The sequence below is a fragment of the Phalacrocorax aristotelis genome, chromosome 1 (assembly GCF_949628215.1).
Source record: "Phalacrocorax aristotelis chromosome 1, bGulAri2.1, whole genome shotgun sequence".
In the NCBI taxonomy this organism is placed as follows: domain Eukaryota; kingdom Metazoa; phylum Chordata; class Aves; order Suliformes; family Phalacrocoracidae; genus Phalacrocorax; species Phalacrocorax aristotelis.
Window position 1 is genome coordinate 125,663,264 of NC_134276.1, and position 18,670 is coordinate 125,681,933.

The following is an 18,670-nucleotide window of genomic DNA, read 5'->3' on the forward strand; positions in this document are numbered from 1 at the left end:
GGTGGAAGTAGGGAACCAACATCCTTGTCAGAGCTTCAGCTTTACTTACAATTAGTCTTTATTCTGCTGCTTCAGTTAAGCGTGGTATCTGATATAAGCCACTATCTCATAGCCTCTGTTTATCTTTCAACTTACATATGCAGCTGATGCATGTATGACCCTGGGACCGGACTAATGTTGGGGGTCTGCTAGGACGAGACTGAGGTGACAGGTGGAGATTTGGTGGACACCCCTTGCTAAGCCAACAGCCCCAGCTGTGCAGACTCCAATAACATGCTTCTGCCACTCCCTACACTGCTTATCAGCTGCCAGAAAATTAGGCCTAAACTTATGTCAAGAGCCTAGAGAGTTTCTAACAGAAGTCCCTTGGGGAAGTATTTAAACCAAATCAAGAAGCTGTTACTCACTTGCAACTAAACACTAATGACAAGCACAACTTGTTGTTGAGGGCTTAGTTATGTGGCTCCTTTAAATTATAGAAGCATGAACATTTTCGCTGAACCATGAGGCCTTCCTCCCTCCTTGCCCCTCATTTATCTACCCAAACAGCCCCTGTTCAGCTCCAAGAGTCGTAGCAGCATGTGCTGCAGCAATTAAGACTCTGGATACAAAGATATGTGGGGACTAGGGGCTTCACTCCAGCTATAAAGTCGGAGCATGGGAGTAGCTCGTTGGAGCTCCCTCTCAGCTGATCTGAGACCCCCACCACCTTTGATCTTGCTGCAGACTACTGGAACACCGAACAGGACATATTCCCCTTCCCTCGATTTCACGTATCTTGGTGTACCAATTTCTGTCTTATTATGTATTGGGCTCACTATATAGGTTAAAATAACTTGCTTAAGGACAGTGGAAAATATAATAAAATTGTGGTATATGTTGACTGCCTGGCATCCTGTCAGTGAAGCACATTAACATACAAAATCTGTCTCACTGTGGATAGCAATCTGGGAGCAGTGCATGACAACACAGCCTTGCCCCAGAATAAAATAATCCCACAGGAAACTACAGTGGTTGGACTGGGCAATCACAGGACCACACTACAATTGACTTTTTTTCATAACACTTGTAAGCCTTCCTTTTGCTTTCTTGCTTAAAATGAGGTTAATTACACAATGCAGGAGGCTTTTCCATCTGTCCTACTTATTTTGTAAAGCACTTTTGACTGTTACTAAAGGTAAACTGTTAATAAGTATTTAACTAAAAAGCTGCTACTGCTAAATTAAATACTACTCATCTTAAAACAATCTTAGCTCTGTACCTAGTCCTGTGACAGTTTAACTTTTTGCTGCTGCAATTAACTAACAGCATGAAAATTTCAGCTCACTCGGACCTCAAATTACTAGCCCTTGTAGTTTTGGAGAAGGAAGGGAAGTGAGCTTGAAAATGTGCTTTGAGTGAAACTTGAAATTTAAAGGAACAGCAAAAAAGCACATAAAAACTTACTAAAAAGTTTAAAAAGAAACATCAGGATTTTTCAGATGTAGTCAGTATCTTGCTTGTGATCACCAGTCCTGCAGCACTGCTTCCTTTTGGTCAGGAGGTAGTGCATGGCCGGTGGAACAACTACACAGCAAAACGACAACCGAGGAGGGAGTTTTCTCATGTAGTCATTTGCCCCAAGTTAAGCTGCCAAAACTGAGCACATTATGGCACATATCTCTATATTTCTTCTGCCAAATCCATACATTATTCATCATTAACTCTTCCAGTTCTTGCTCTAAGTATGTGCATAGTTCATTAATTCTCCCCCTCTTCAGGAAGGAAATGCTGTAGCAGACAATACAATAGCACTGCAGCAGAGTCTTAAAGGTACTGAAGTGGCTGAGTCAGTCTAGTGCCTTCCCTCACACACTCCTCACATTTTTTCATGTTTCCCAATGCTCCTTTCCATTTTAGTTTATTAAGAAATAGAAGTCTTCAGAAATATTAAGTTTAAATGAGCAAGGTAAATAAATTGCATTATTCTAGCAAAGGGTCTCTGACAACAGTGACTTATTTTTTAAGTGGTAAGTTTAACAGCATCTTAGCTGGAAAAGATTCTTGCTAACCTGCCCTGCCCCATGCAAAACCAAAGCAGTTATTCCTGTTCCTGAAGGCCTGCACAAACCACACCACCAAAAAGCTAAGGTTTTACTGTGTTAAAATGTCATTGGGAACTCCATGATCACACCACACGTACAATCTTTATCAGCTGTTAAAGATTTTTCCTGCACTGGAAGGTATGATGGTTTCAGGCTCTTTCTGTCCTAATCCCTCTCAATGGTGAGGGGATAAGCAGCAGAGGAACAGTTTGCTATGAAAACTGGAGCCTTCTTCCCCTCCAACAGCATACCGAACTAGCCATTTACTTCCACAGCATCCTGATAACTGTGAAAAAAAGACAGCCTTCCTCCAGAGGCAGGTTCTCTTTGTTAAGGAGAGTTTCTGATGTATCCCCTAACATTTCCCCTTTCTCCAACTACTGCAGAAAACCTAAAAAGAAATAGCAAGACAATCTTTTCTCCAAGTACTCAACAGCAAGCAATGATGTCCAGTAGATTTAGTATTACAGTAGTAGTGATGTTTAGTAGATTTAGTCAACCCTTGTTTTTTATCAGCTACTACAGCCCAAAATTTAGCCTCTGCTGATATTAATCTACTGGGAAGAGATGCAGACTAGAGCTGTGCCCAGCTCTGATCTTTTGTGCAGCTGCACACTAATTCAGGACAGGCTGCAAGAGTTAATAGACTGCATTTAGAGCCTAAGTCCTGCCTCCCTCCCTTTCCTTCTCCTGCTAATACAAGAGACAGCAATAGATTTATCATTTTGTGGACAATTCGTGATTATTTTATTCCATTTTTGTCTTTCAAGTATAGAAACCAGTATTTTGCTCTTCACCAGAACATGCCCAACAGCTGGACCAAGCAAGGAGGAAAACAACTTAGTATTTTTCACTGACAATCACCATTTCAGTTTGCTTCTGTGCAAAATCTTCAAGGAAAACTCTGCATCACTTGCCCTCTTGTGTGACTCTCTAGTCCTACTTGTAAGGTCAGAAACTCTTCCCTCACAGGCATATCCTCCAGCTAAAATGTATTGATAAAGAATCCAAGTCCAGTCAAATCTACTGTATTTTCACCCCCTGCAATCCTAATTTACCTAGACGGGACAGTTAGTGGAAGAGGGCGGTTAGCTCCCTTCCAGAAGGCTGCAGGCAAGCCTGGGAACAAGCAATTTGTCCCTGTGTCTTGGGCATAACAGGCAACACAGCACCTACACCCCCTCCAAACCTTCATCTCCAGCCTCACACTCTCACCTCATTCCCATTACCACGTTTAAATGCAAGAAATCAAGTGTGGTGGTTTATTCTAGCAAAACCTAAGCCCTTCAACATCTCAGGCAAGATCTGAAAAACATGAGTTTGTAGCCTTCTAGGAAGACATGCCATCACTAGGTGGTGTTTGGCAAAAGCTATGAAAGGCCTGCAGGTCCTAACTTACTCTTAAAGTCTTATCACCATGCTCAGCGTCGATAGTTCTTTTTATCCAGTGCAGTATTGTCTATTCAGTGGTATAACTCCTTTTTCACCCCTCTTCCTGAGCAACCAGGAGCTTTTCACATGTGCCCAACAGTGGGGGCAGGAACAGAAAAAACTGAAAAGGCCAGAGAAAAAGAGAGGTTGCACGCACTCATCAGACTGTTGGGTAGTAAGACGACATGTGTACAAGCCTACGGCAAGTTACTAAAAGCTTTTTAAAGCTTACTGAAACAGTCCCCCCTTTCGGCTGAAAAAACTGCTGTGATCCTGTTCTCAGAGGTACTGCCGTCATGTGCGTTGTTTCAGAGATACCACTTTGAAGCCCTCCAATGCAAAATTTAATGTCACTTACACTGACACCAAATACTAGCTCCACGGGTGAAAAACATGAGTACAAAGCATCAGCCAGTGCATCCTGCCAGAAAACCGCGATGAGCAAAACACAACGGAGCACAGGCATCAGGTATCACTGGAATGGCCCCCACATAGGAGCAGCATTCAGTGCAACTGTCTGATGCTGAGTTAATTAGCCCTACCGAGAGGCAGAACATGTTGCCTCCAGCCTGGGGCTATCACAGGGTTGCTATGCCACTCTTGAGATCTGAACTAATATTTTGGCTCAGATTATCACAGTGCAATGTGGATCCCTGGCACCAGCTCAGGTGACAGCATGCTCCACTGCATGGTGTAGACACACAATTAAAACTGCAAGACACACAATTAAAAGAGCTGGTTTGATATTTCTCAGCTGGTGAATGTCGGGTTTAATTATTTTTCCCCCTCAAGATAGAAAACAATATTCCCTGATGTTCCAAAATGGCTTGGGGCTCATTCCAGCAACGGACACACTTTCTATAGCACATTTAAACACTGCTAACTTGAGTTTAAAAGTCAGCCTTGGGTAGGTCCAAGTCCAACTTGTGGCTTTGAGGGAAAAAGGAAGAATAACAACTACTGGATTCTCATCTAACTGGTGCTTTCTAAGTACCACAGATTTCCAGAAACCTTGCCTATAGTTACAACACTAATAAGATGAAGTCCACAGCCTCAGCTTCTTCCTTGCTTTTGTTCCTTGAGATGAGGTCTAGAAGGAAGTGGTCAATTTATGCAAAGGTGCACATGTCCACAGAAGTTGGGAACAGACATTTCAATATGCTTCCCGTCCTGTACCTCCACAGGCCTCCCCCAACACACTTCACACTTTTTTTTTCTTCTTTCTTGCTCCAGTGCACTTGAACACAGACCAGCAGTTAATGCCGTGCCCAGCAGCCCAAGAGATGCAGCACAGTACAAAAACAACTACTTTGGATTCAGTCAAAAGCTAACCTGTGCATGCAGAGTCCAAAATAGGTATGAGCTGAGCACAGATAGCTCTGCTTCCTCAACTCCCAAAGCTTTAATCAAAGCAAACACCACAAATCCAGCTCTAACTACAGCTTTTAAAAAATGATATTAAAAAATAAAATCACAAATGCAGTAGCACAGCCTTAGCTGAAATATTTCTTCCAGCCCTGTTGTACTCTCCCAGATTAACCTTCAAAGCTTTCGCCAGCCTAAGCTAGGCAGCTATTTATATATTACACATCATAGGTGTCAGTATATAGAACAAAATACACAGAGAATGGGTGCTACAAATCCATCCAGCTCCTCCTGCATACTGTGGTGACAACACTGTTCCTTCTCAACCTATGTTTCCCCTCTGCCTTCAGCTCTTCTTCCAGAAAGACTGGAATACAAACAAGGCATGCAACATGTTCTGGGTGTCAGAGTTCAAGTCATTTTCTCCTCATATCTTGACTTGCGTAACTGAAAAGGTTTCTGTCAACTTCAGAGAGCTGCTCTTCCTGAAGGAAGAGAGCATCATGGTTTTGAGCTGTTTTTCTTCTTCACCTCCTTTCAAACAACAAAGACAACAGACATACTACACAATGCTTGAGAAAACAGAAAATGATTAACAGAAAGATAACATCCCACTACACCACCAGTTACACATTCACACCCACTGTTATTTGTCCATGAGTGCCTGCAGAGTCAGAAGCTAGCTATCGAACGAACACACATCCTTAGGTTTCCCAGAGAGAAAAGATGGAAAAAAGTGGAAGGAGAAAAGGCTGGAAATAGCCAAATTAGTCAGGTTTCAAAACAGTTCAGTTACAAACCATATCAGCTTACCAGTTTTTTTCCCCCCAGAAATGATCAATCTAAATAAATAAAGGTCCAAACAGAGAATTTTATCTACATTACACGGGCACATTCACTACAGCATTAAGTTCACCTTAAAACAAGGCACACTTTGTCTTCTAATAATCCCTAGTATATCTAAAACATCCAGCTCTGGTGGATTTGGAGCTAGTGATTTAACCCCAGCTTTCACAAAAATGGCTGGGAATTACAAAACTTGGGGAAAATAAATAATCATCTCAACCCTAGACTAAAAAAAAAAAATCACACATCCAAAAAAACCCACTCACAAGCAAAACTGGGGCTCTCAAGGGCAGTGGTGAAGAGAATAATGGTTGAAAAAAAACCCAGACAAACAAAAAACCCAATAGAAAACAAAAACTGAAGAGGCTAATTTACTTGCTTCACCATCAGCACCTGGAGAATGAAATGCTCCTACTCCCCATCTGTATCAACAGTAAGTCCCAAGTAAATCAGACTAATTTCTCACTTAGTCATAACAGTATAAATCCTGATCGGTACTGGTGTCAGAATCTGTCCCTAAAGAGACACAGGTGCCTTCTGCATGACTAGTTTTCACAGGAGCATTTGCAAGCCCCAGTCATGATTAAGTACAAATTTGCCATCATCTGATCGCACAGCTCTTTTTACCGGAATTTTAGTCCCCGTATTTTAAACAGCGACAAGGTACATTATATGCAGGTTTGTGTGGATTAAGAGGCCCAGAAAATAGGTGTGAATGTGCTACTACCAGCATACAAACTGAGCAGTTTAATTTTCATTTAAATAACATGCAAAGCATGTTGGTAGTCAGAGCCCCGAACATATTGTGTTCGCTGCTGTGTTGCTCCCTATCTTGGCTCAACTGCTAATAAAAAACAAACGAAAAACCAACCCAAAAACTCCCCACCAAAAAACCCAAAACTCCCCAGCTGTTTGAGATGGAATTTACCCCAACAGCAGGTTCTGCAATTCAGTGTGCTGTGCTGCGCTGCGATGCATGTGTGCCAACAGAGAGCTCTGGGACTCTCAGGAATGCAGCAAAACAAGTCAATGAAAAGTGTAAAGCTAAATTAATTCAGGGAGGGAGGAAAATTGAGATAAGCGGTAGCACTTACCCCGCTAAGTCTTGGAAGACTAAGCTAAGTCTTGCCCGTACTACTACGTCTTGCAAGTTTCCCAGGGCAGTGATCCTGCCAGCTCAGGAGAAAGTTGCAGAACACAAAGAGTTTGAGCAGCTTCTCTGATAACGTTAATGCCTTACATTTCCAGTGCTCTCAATTCAGCATTGCAATGAATACATTCACATTGCCTTTGGATCTTGAAAAGGATTCAGAATACCCACCTTAATTGCTAACTACTATAAGAAAGCTAAACCCAAACCCACAGTGCCAAACTGGAAACGCTCAAATATTGTAAATATTAAGGCTGTTTTCAAAAGCCTCCTTTATAAGTAGTTGTTTTCTTAGCACTGAAGCTCAAAAAATATTATTTACAACAACAACAAAAAAACCCTCAAGAAGAAAAGCTCTAATGAACAACTTCATACCTATAAGAATGCCTTGCGGACATAAAGTGTTTTTGAGCTAACGAAGAAGTGTTGTACAGGTACAGGTTGCAGCAGAGCCTGTATCTGATCCCCTAAAGGCTTTCAATGCTTTGTTTCATTTCTTAAATGGGAATAGAGGAAAAACTACTGCATACAATATCCAAACAATACTTATCCTGAGGATTTTGAGAACCATGAGATACATAACATACTTGAAAAATGTAGACCTGAAGACCATTTAATGCAGGATCTAAAGACCTAACTGACATATTTTCTGAATGGAAAGGTTGCCAGTAAATCTACATGTGTTAAAAAGAAAAAGGATTTATTTGTAAAGTAATGAGCTTTCCAAGGGGAACAAAGATGTAGGTGTATCTGGCTCCAGCATTCACAGTATCATTAACTGGGTTTCCTGGGCAAAGCTGAAATCAAAATCACAATAAAAACCCAGAACAAAGGAGCACGCTAAAACACATAATACCAGAACCAGAATTTTTCACAGAGCAACAGTTAGCTGCTCTAAGCGAACTCAGCTCCTTACAGAAAAGTTTGCGTAAGTTCATTTACACATTCTATGTATACAGAGCTATAACATGACACAACAGCCCGTATTACAGTGCTAACTTTTAGGGGTTATTCATCCTGTAACGAAGTTCATAGCCCTGAATTATGCACCTTAGTTTCCCTACATATACACAACGAAAGCTAATTATCTCTGATGGTAATCTTCAATAGCCATCTGTCTGGGAGGAAAGCTGCCTAAATTAGTCAGTAGGGAATGCTGGGAAAGCTTATACGCTTTTCTCAGTGTGACACAGAGACACCCATTTAGGACTTTCAGACCTCAAGCCTCGCTGAAGGTTAAACACGACCCATTTCTTCTCCCAGACTGAAAATTGATGTATCACTTTTTGGTGGGGGGAAGGGGAGAAGTTTGTTTGTTTTCTTGAAGAGGACAGTCATCCCTAAGACTGAGGGGAGTCAAAGGTACATTTCACCTCACCCACACATCCTCTTTCACAGTGTCACAGACCTCCTGGTGGGGTTGCCCTTTGCAGCTAAAATGCCTATGAGTCCAGCTGAGAGCCAAGAGGCTGCGGGCAGTCTTCCTGCTGGGGTAGACTGCTGCAATGGCTTCAACAGTACTTTCTGCTGCCTATCATCAGCTCCATCAGTTACTTTCTAAGCCGACTCTGGTATACTGCAGGTGAAACAGTGTCTATTTTTGCTGCTTGATTCTCAGGTTCAACAATCGTTAAATGCTACAGCAAAATGAAGAGGACTTCCGTCAGGACTCTAGTATTTTTAAACAGATTAGCTGTCCTCCCCTACCCGATCTTTGCTGCGCTTTGGATTTGCCCAGGGCTGTATGTGCAAGTACCTCCTCTGAAGATAAGAGAGTTAACAGGTAAGCCCTGAGACAACGCAGGGCTCACCTCCCTGTTCCTCCATAACCAATCTGGCCCATGCTGCAGCAGGAAATCTGATATTTGCTTCAGCATAAAACTGGAGGTCCTCTAGAGCATGACACACTGGAAGTGGGACCTGGTGTGTTGCCTGTTGATATCTCTTCCTTGCTAGCCTGACCACACCAAATCCAGCTGAGCCTCCGGCACTGTGCCCTATCAGATTACCATTCATGCCACAGACAACACAGAACTCTATTAGAGCATGAAATGCAGTACAGTAAAAGGCTTTTTGTTCTGTTATATCACATGTGTTCTTAGCATGAAATGAGATTTATGCAGTCATACCCTGTATATGCACCTGTGCGCGTCTTTCCTCCCCTGTAGAACTTTTGAACCCTTTTGGCTAATTTCAGTCAAATTTTACAGGAGATTAGGAACTTAATGCGCTTGAGACCTCTACAAGTATTGCAAAAATAAACAGGCAGCTGGGTAGAACAAAGAAAGCCTATAAGCTTATCTTTCATTAAAGATCAGAAAATCTACATGCAGAAAGACATCACAAACCCGGTTTCATTGTATCTGCTTGTCACACAATTACACGGCAGAGATATTATAAGAGCCTCTGGCCATTAAAAAAAAAAGCGATAGTGCTAAAATTTTGAAAAGCCTTTTACACACATATACTTGAGTGTCCAAATTTCACAAAACCGTTGCCTTAAGTTAAATATTTTAAATATCCTTTCCAGTCACTTAATAGATAGTGTTAGCTGACTTGAGTCACCCAGCTTCAAAAAAAGTCACTGACACCAGCCTGTATTTGCTACAGGAAATATTCTCTGTGAAATCTGAAGAATGAGATGCATGTTCTATTTCACTTCACCATTCTTTCCAAGAAGCTCTGAACAACATTCTCAATTTAATTAGAAATCTTTAAACTAATAAAAAACCTAAGGTTTGACGCTAAGCCATCTAAGAACCAGAGGCCCAAGTTCAAAACAAATTATGGCATGCCATTAGCACAAAAGAAAGAAGGAATGAAAACAGCTATCCCATTTAAATAGCTTCAGTGAAAATGAAGTAATAGTATTTCCTTAACATGCTTTGCAAGAAAAGGCAGTCAATCTTGAGAAACTGTACAAATGGTATTTACACTGACCAGTATTTTAACCATTTGGCTACTCAAAACCCAGTTTACACATCTGGCCTGTGCCCCACTGCACACAGTGAGCAATACAGGCACAAGAAATGCTCAGCTATGTCAGGCCAATGTCCACTAGAAGCTAGCGGACACTAGCTTCTAGAAGCCCACTAGTCTGTCTCCAGCAGTGAGAGGGAGATGCTATTTAGGGACAGCACACTGTGGACATTTTGTGGTTCATTCCCTTGTCCACATATTCCCCTTGCAGCACCTACAATTGTTTAGTTCAGGAGATGGAGGATAACATCCCTTCCTGCTCCTTCTAGCATCCTTTTATGGACCTGCCAATACCTATTCATGGGAACCAGGGCAGAAAAAAGGACAGGAAACCCACCAAAGGAGACTGAAGTGGTACTGCTACATCAGAGCTGCTGAACCATGCAGCACCTTACCACAGACACAGTCCTGGGGCCCTCAACTTTTTGAGAACAGGGAATTAAAACTTCCAATTAAAATTGGATGGGGAAGGATAGGCTCGTATAGCCTTCCAGATTCTCAGCTGAGTCAAGTAACAGTCACCCCATCTCATTAAATATTGCAAAACATTTGGGCAAGCAAAGCTAGCTGTAGTTTTTCCCTTAACTGTTTCCAGCAAAAACCAGGCTTTTCACAGCTAACTGAATGAGAAGACAGTAACTTGCCTACACAAAGGGCACAATCAAGACTAGCTACCACATGCTAGCAAGCCTTGTACGCATGCACCAATGTGGACAAATCCTAACTTGCTCTGGCGCTTCGTCAAGTGAATTTAATATTATGCCTCCATTTAATCTTGTGCAAATGTTATGTTCAGTCAAACCCTACAAGGTATCCCCTATCTATACCACTAACCCTCCTCCTGGTCTCAATCCCACAGATCGACTTCAGATTACCTGAAGCACTGTGAAGATCGAGGTGATAATGTTCCCAGGGTATGCAGAGATGACACTGGTGGAGGACGTAGACAGGCAGGTTCAAGAACTTCAAAGGAATAGGAAATACCTATTTTTGACTACCAAAAGATGAATAAAGTTGTGGCTTCATTCAACAACAGCTCTTAAGCAGCAAATACCCTCCTCTCTCATTGCAGAGGGGGGAAACCCACAAGTTCCTTCCCCTCACCGTCCCTTGTGTTATGCTCTGGTGCTTGTATGCTCCTTTCCCTAAAGTGATCATTTCCCCCACACAGGTCATTGTGTAGCCAAAAAACTCTGTCAGCACAATACACCTGCAAAAATTAGCTGCCCAGGAGGGAGCTACATAAACCAACAATTACATTGGAAAAACGAAAAACGATAATGACAAAAACACAACTTCAGTTCCTTTCCTACCCTGGGAAAGGGACCACTCTTCCCCCATCCCATATGTGATATCATTTCTGTTTTATACACACACACACATGTATTATATTTACTATTAAATGGCCTTTACATATGCATATTTCCACTGCCTACCTCTGCTAATGCTCCAGGTAAGCCGATGACGTACACCTCACACTGCTCTCATTTCACTGCTGGCCACAGGACTTTCAGAAGCAGTGGTGAAAGAAAGCAGCAGCCGGCTACCGCTGTGCTGCAAAAGTGTCAGCCTGCAGATCCAGCCTAACAAAGAGCTTTTCTGAGCTCTGCAGCAGCTGATCCTTATTTTAGTGTTTCCTGTACTCACAAGGGCTAGAAACTGTTGTTTTAAAAGTGAGTTGAATAGTCTGTGGAAATCTAAGACTGGTAGCTACCCACCTCACAAATAGAGTTTCATACTGGCTAGTGGCCCAAAGAAAGCAATATTCCAGCTAGGGGAATGGAAACTTGCACTGTAAATCAACAGATGTTAAGAAGAGCTTCACTGATTAAGTCTGAACTTCATTTCATTCCTGTCTGCTCTTAAAAACAGTTCCTTGATTATGCCATTCCTGTCCTAACAAGAGGGAGGATCAGCTTTGTGGCTCCTCAAGTTTTCCAGCCTTCCCTTCCCATCCAGGGCAAGTGGGGGCTATTGAAGTTTTTGCCTTGCTCCTCCTGGCTACCCATGAATGCTGGAATATAAAGAACAGCTCTAGGACAATGTACTCCAGTTTTAGTGCTGCTGCCGCTGGGGCTGGAAGCAGAGGCAACGCAGAACAGTTAGAGGCAAACTCTGGGTATTTTCCGGGGATGCTTAAAACTCACTCTCTGTCACAATTCTGTAAAGGATCTTCCTCTCAAGATATCAAGGCTTCGCTTTTGCCTTCAAGACCAAAGAATGACCATCTTTGAACACTGAAGAGCCACCCCACCCTAACAAAATGAACTTTAAAAGGACATGATATTTTAAGATGATAGGTACAGAACATAGCAAGAAACACTACTGCAAAGTATTTTACCACATTCTGCACCTGCATTTGTTCAACAATTATATCATCAATTAATACACTGAACTGCAACGCAAGAGCGGATTCATTTCCACACACTACTCAAAGGTGACTTGTACATGAAACAACAACTTAGACATCACGTTTTCTTCCCGACCTCAATACACATCAAGAAAAGCTGAGGTTTCAGGTTTTCCTGTAGCAGGAGGATAAAAGATTTAACATTGCAGGATGTTCACATGCCAAATAATAAAACAAATAGATAAAAGAAGTTTTATATTCATTTCCCATTAAGACTCTGAATAGGTACAGAAGTAGTCATACGTAACGTAGCAAAAATGGAAATAGAAGAAACTGAATAATGGGGAAGTTCGGAGGGGGTTTCTTCTGCTACAGAACTCTCGGTCTTTTGAGTAAATAGATGGTAGAAAATAGAAACTCTGAAAATGAAAAAACCCTGTACATTCAGTTATGCCATAAATTAATTTCCTCAGTATTATTTACTAGCTTCTCTGTAAGGCTAGAGAAACTGATGAACAAATTATTCAACTGAATTACAAATGAGTTGTCATAAGCTTGATAAATTAAACTCCTCTTAAATGCACAGTGCATATTTCAACCGTGCAAGAATCTGTAAGGAAAGATGTCTGTAAAGAGAGGCATTTCAAGTAATCTTGAGCTCGTTCCTAAAATGCACTCAACTAGGGAGCCACAGCACACACACAGTAAAAACAACCCTTCATGCTTGTAAGTAAAACAACCTTAATCTTGAGGTATAAAGACAAACAAACCAAGACCCTGAGCTACAGCTCAAGCTATACTGTGGAGGAAAAAAAAACCCAGAGCTTTTCCTTACAAGCCTCTTTGAGTCACTGCCTCATGGAGACTCACGGCAGTCTTCAAGTTACATTTTCAAATGACCCATCTGACTGCACCTTCTTCCAGGCCAAAATACTTGAAGCAAACCCTCCAGCAGCACACAAAACACGCAAGCAGCGTAAAAACATCAAATCGCTGTGAATGAGACCTGTCACCACGTTGGCTGCTTTATTTCCTTTCTCAGAGAGGCAACTCCCCTGAGTAATTGCTAAAGCCGTTACTTAGCAACGCACACAGTACATATCAAAATAACATCTCACCAATCGGCTTATCTAGCCATAAGTCACTTTTTTCCCTACTTCTTTACAACTTAGGACTTGGGCACTTGTGATCATCTTGCCGGCTTTCGGGTTTTGCTGTCCTGCCTACACGCTCTGCAGCTGCTCCCATGGGCACTTCCCATGCGGCAATTACTTCCACTGAGAAACTTCCCTCCTGCTTTTGAACAGGGAGTCTCAGGGGATGATTCATGCATCCCACAGGCAGGAGAGGTCTCCCACAGCCGAGACTCTCAAGCAGACCACGGGACTTACCCACCTGTATACTGCTGCTTTAATAAACAGCTGTAAGCTTGAAGAGTAACTTAATTGACTCTGCTTCAGTTCCGCAGAGAGATCAACATGCTAAAGAAGCAGGTGCTGCATCAAGCCGGAAAGAAAGATCCATAGATTTATTTCACATAGGCAGGAAGAAAAACAAGGATATGGCTGCTGCAGTCTCACATAGGGAAGGAAAGTTATTTTAGTTGCAGAAGTATCACTTCTGCCACCTAATCCAATAGGAATACACATCCTAGTCAGAAACAGACGGGTAGGAAGCCTCACTCCATACATATTCGCTCTTCCTGAATTCAGTTTTTTAAGTTTAGGAGTGACCAGTCTAATACCATGGCATTCCCCACAATAGAAGTTATATATTTTTATATTTTATGCATGGAGGAAATTAGAAGGGCCAAAGTCCAGCTAGAGCTTAATCTAGCTACTGCTAAAAAAAGACAAAAAGTGTTTCTATAAATACATTAGCAACAAAAGGAGGGCTAAGGAGAACCTCCAGCCTTTATTGGGTACAGGGGGAGACACAGGGAGAAAGGATGAGGAAAAGGCTGAGGTACTTAATACCTTCTTGGCCTTGGTCTTTAATAGTAAGACCAGTTGTCCTCTGGGTACCCACCCAGCCCCCTGAGCTGGAAGACAGAGATGGGGAGCAGAATGAAGGCCCCATAATCCAAGGGGAAATGGTTAGTAATCTGCTACACCACCTAGACACACACAAGTCTATGGAGCCGGATGAGATCCAGCCAAGGGTACTGAGGGAGCTGGTGGAAGTGCCCACCAAGCCACTTCCAATCATTTATCAGTAATCATGGCTAACCAAGGAGGTCCCAGTTAACTGGAAATCAGCAAATGTGATGCCCATCTACAAGAAGGACAGAAGGAAGATCTGGGGAACTACAGGGCTGTAAGCCTGCCCTCAGTGCTGGGGAAGGTTATGGAGATAATCTTCAGTGCCATCACATGGCACATACAGAGTAACCAGGTGATCAGGCCCAGTCAGCATGGGTTTAGGAAAGGCAGGTCCTGCTTATCTAACCTGATCTCCTTTATGATAAGGCGACCTGCTTAGTAGATAAGGGAAAGGCTGTGGATGTTATCTATCTAGGCTTTAGTAAAGCATTTGATAGCATTTCCCACAGCATTCTCCTGGAGACACTGGCTGCTCATGGCTTGGAGGGGTGTACTTCTTGTTGGGTAAAAACTGGCTGGATGGCCAGGCCCAAAGAGTTGTGGTGAACGGAGTTAAATCCCATTGGCAGCCATTCACAAGTGGTATTCCCTGGGGCTTAGTGTTGGTCCCAGTTCTGTTTAATATATTTGTCTATGGTCTAGATGAGAGGATTGAGTGCACCCTCAGTAAGTTTGCAGATGACACCAAGTTGGGTGGGAACATTGATCTGCTCAAGGGTAGGAAGGCTCTGCAGGGAGATCTGGACAGACTGGATCAATGGGCCAAGGCCAACTGTATTACATTCAACAAGGCCAAGTGCTGGGTCTGCACTTGGGTCACAATAACCCGATGCAACCACTACAGGCTTGGGGAAGAATGGCTGGAGAGCTGCCCAGTGGAAAAAGGATCTGGGGGTGCTGGTTGACAGCCAGCTGAACACGATCCAGCAGTGTGCCCAGGTGGCCAAAAAGGCCAACAGCATCCTGGCTTGTATCAGGACTAGCGCGGCCAGCACGAGTAGGGGAGTGATCGTACTTGGCACTGGTGAGGCCACATCTCAAATATTATGCTCAGTTTTGAGCCCCTCACTGCAAGAAAGACATCGAGGTGCTGGAGTGTGTCCAGAGGACGGCAACAAAGCTGGTGAAGGGTCTGGAGCACAAGTCTTATGAGGAGAGGCTGAGGGAGCTGGGGTTGTTTAGCCTGGAGGAGGCTGAGGGGAGACCTTGTCGCTCTCTACAACTACCTGAAAGGAGGTTGTAGCGAGGTGGGGGTTGGTCTCTTCTCCCAAATAAGAAGTGACAGGACAAGAGAAAATCAACTCAAGTTGCACCAGGGGAGGTTTAGATTGGATATTAGGAAAAATTTCTTCACCGAAAAGGTTGTCAAGCATTGGAACAGGCTGCCCAGGGAAGTGGTTGAGTCACCATCCCTGGGGGTACTTAAAAGACATTTGGATGTGGTGCTTAGTGACATGGTTTAGGGGTGAACTGGCAGTGTTAGGTTTACAGTTGGACTTGATGAACTTAGAGATCTTTTCCAACCTAAACAAAAAATAGAAAAGATCCTATGATTCTGTTCAATGATTCTACGTATAGCATTTTTAGTGTTCAGCTGCAACAGAATTGGCAGGTTAAAACAACTAATCTCATTCCACCATAAGGTTCATCCTTTCTAAATAGTTTTGGAACCCCATTGTGTTTGAGAATAGCTTAGCATAAAGAGGGTAAAGGAGACAAAAACTGAAGAAACCTGGACAGAAAGTTTCAGTTGGGTAACAGGAGTGCAAGAGCCACAAATCCCAACAGATCAAGTGGTTCATCTCACTGAAAGTTTTAATCTGAGAAAGGACAGCAAGACTGATCTCGCAGCTCGCAATAACTAAAATAGAAACACCATCCCCACTGCCAAATAATAATCCAAAGACTCTAAAAAAAAAAAAAAACCAGAGAATGTAAAACTATAGGGTTTGTTCCTTCCCTAAACTACAAGGACTAAATTTGCACAGCTTAAGCCAGAGTCTACCCACAGAGCCATTGTTCCTTCTCCTAGGCCTTCGGCACTTCCATGGGGCAGTCTTTCCCTTTCGGTACCCCCTCTAAAAAGTCCTTTATCGGAACCTGCCTGACCGGCAGCCATGGCAACACGGCGGGATTACCAGAACCAAGCAGTTTAGCGGAAACCACGAACCTCCCCATAAATTTTACTTACGGACGGCCGCCAGCCCTGCCGGCAGGCTCCCCCTGCGCGGGGCTGTCTCGCTCGCATGAGCCCGCTTTGCCCCCCGCCTTGCCATGCCATACCCCGCCCGGCCCCGCAGCCCCTTTTCTCCCCAACCTCGGCAGGGCTCGCTGCCTGCAAGCCACGCCAGCCCCGGGGCAGCCCCAAGGCGGCTCTGGGCGGCGGCAGCGTGCAGCCCCGGGGGCGGCCCGGCGCGGCGGCTGCCTGCGAGGCTGGGGCCAGCCCCGGCAGCCGCTCCAGGAGAGGCGAGCGCCCCCCTTATCCCCCCGGCCCGGCAGGGGCCGCCGGGGGACGACCCCTTCCCTTCCCCCCCCTCCCCGCATACCTGGCCAGGCGGCGGCACCCGGCAGCCCACCGGACCCCCTCCACACCGCGGCACGGCGGGGGCGCTTCCTCCCGCCCTCCCCGGCGGCGGTAGGCTGAGAGAGGCCCCGGTCCCCGCGGCTGCCCCCGCCGCGGAGCCTCGCCCTGACCCCGGGGAAGGGGGTGGGGGGGGTGCCTTCTCCGGCCGGGGGCGAGACCCGGCCCCGCGTGGGGCCCCGAGCGGCGCCTCAGCACGCCCGTCCCCCGCCCCGGCGGCCCCCGGTGTTGGGCGCGGCGTCAGGCGCATCCAAACGCCGCCTGCAAGGCGGGAGGCGGCGGCGCTTCGGCTTCTGTTGGGTTCATCCTCACGGGTAAGCGGGTACCTCCTACGCCGCGGTCTTAATTTTTACCTGGAAACTCCCAGGAACCTCTGGGAAAACTCTGGGACATCTCATCTCACCAGCTCCCAAGCCGATTAAAGTAGTAGTATTTTCAGAAGGAGGCTTGTAGAGGCAGGCTTCGTTCCTCTGGAAGTTCAATTAATTCCTTGAATACTTTCGCCGAGGAACACGCTGATGTATCGGAATAGCCGGCTCTGCCTTTGAGTACCTGGTAATTTACGTTGAATAGCAACGTTGTTGGCAGCTGCTGCCATCGGCACTTACCTAAAGGGGGTTTTAAAGTTGGAGGCACGCACGGACCGTACCCGCGGTTAGCTAGAAGCCTTCCCATCTGAAACAACGCAAGAGCGCGGTGAGACTTCCCACGGCAGAAAGGCCGGCGAACTCGGGAACAAGCACTTCCTACGGGTTCAGGCACGATCCACAAGATCCTCTTAGCCTATGCAACAGTTTACAGAGCTAGCTACACTTTATGCACAGCAGGAGTATTCACTTACCAGCTGGCAGCAGCGCGGGTATTTTATCTTTAAATCAACCGAGGCAAGAGAACAGAACTTGTCGGTTCTTCTCAGGGCCGCCCCGGCAGCCTCTCTTCAGCCCTATCCCCCCGTACGGCGGCGCTTACGGCAAGGATGAAGAAGGAGGGCTTGTTTCAGCCGACCCCATCTGCGAGAGAAAACATAAAAGGAAGCACGCTGTATTTTTAGGCAGGGATATTACTTGGCTCGAGCGCGTTGAAATTCCTCCTCGATTTGTACCAAAGCCTTCCAGGGGCAGGAGAGACGTAGAGAAAGCTAAAGCGCTACTCCCCCACCCCCCCGGTACTGAGTGTATCTTCTCCGACTGACTTCCAGCTGGAGCTGGAGCCACAGCCACTGTCCCTCCCTCCCTCCCTCCCTCCTCCCCCCTCCCCCCTCCCCCTTCCCCTCCCCCTCCTCCCCGGGCCGGCGGTTCTGCGGAGCCCGGAGCCTTCCCCCTCCGCGCCCGCCCCGGCAGCCCGGGGGCAGGAGACCCGCAGAGTTTGGGGGGGGAGGAGACAGCCATCCGCCAGCCCCCTCTCAGGCCAACAGGAATTAATAGCTCATTAACAAACTGAATGTCACCTGGGTGGGAGGTATAGCGGGGGAGCCAAGCAAGCCGAAAGCCGCAGCAGTTACTTCAGGCGTAGGATTCCCCCTTTCCAAGTACCCTGCCCCCTTCCAGCCAGCCCCAGTGCAAGGCATTAGGGGAGGACCTACACCCCTGAGGAGCTGCTGCCAGGGGCAAAATGAAGCCTCACCCATGTACCAGCAGCCCAGGAGAAAGAGTCTTGGAGCTCCTGGACAAATCTACAGCACCCAAACAGCACGGGGCTGGGTGTTACTGTTTGAAAAGAAAGATAATAAATATTTCTGCCACTGTTAAAGGGGATGCAAAAAAACCCCAAACAAATCAATCT

The 18,670-nt window shown here is 45.1% G+C and overlaps 1 protein-coding gene across 10 annotated transcripts in view; it reads right to left on the reverse strand.

Annotated features, from left to right (window-relative positions):
* ST3GAL6 (ST3 beta-galactoside alpha-2,3-sialyltransferase 6) overlaps positions 1-18,140 on the reverse strand; it is a 49,024-nt gene extending 30,884 nt beyond the window's left edge. Inside the window, exons 1-3 of one of the 10 annotated variants that reach the window (XM_075105585.1) lie at positions 17,991-18,107; positions 17,730-17,898; positions 17,242-17,440 (exon numbers count right to left, since the gene is read on the reverse strand). In XM_075105585.1, the coding sequence (XP_074961686.1) occupies positions 17,242-17,281 (40 nt within the window). In that variant the 5' untranslated portion in view covers positions 17,282-17,440; positions 17,730-17,898; positions 17,991-18,107. Of the gene's footprint in view, positions 1-16,853; positions 17,160-17,241; positions 17,441-17,496; positions 17,635-17,729 lie in introns of those variants that run through there. The other 9 variants (XM_075105559.1, XM_075105576.1, XM_075105604.1 and 6 more) reach the window with 9 other exon arrangements.
* Between the last annotated feature and the right edge of the window lie 530 nt (positions 18,141-18,670).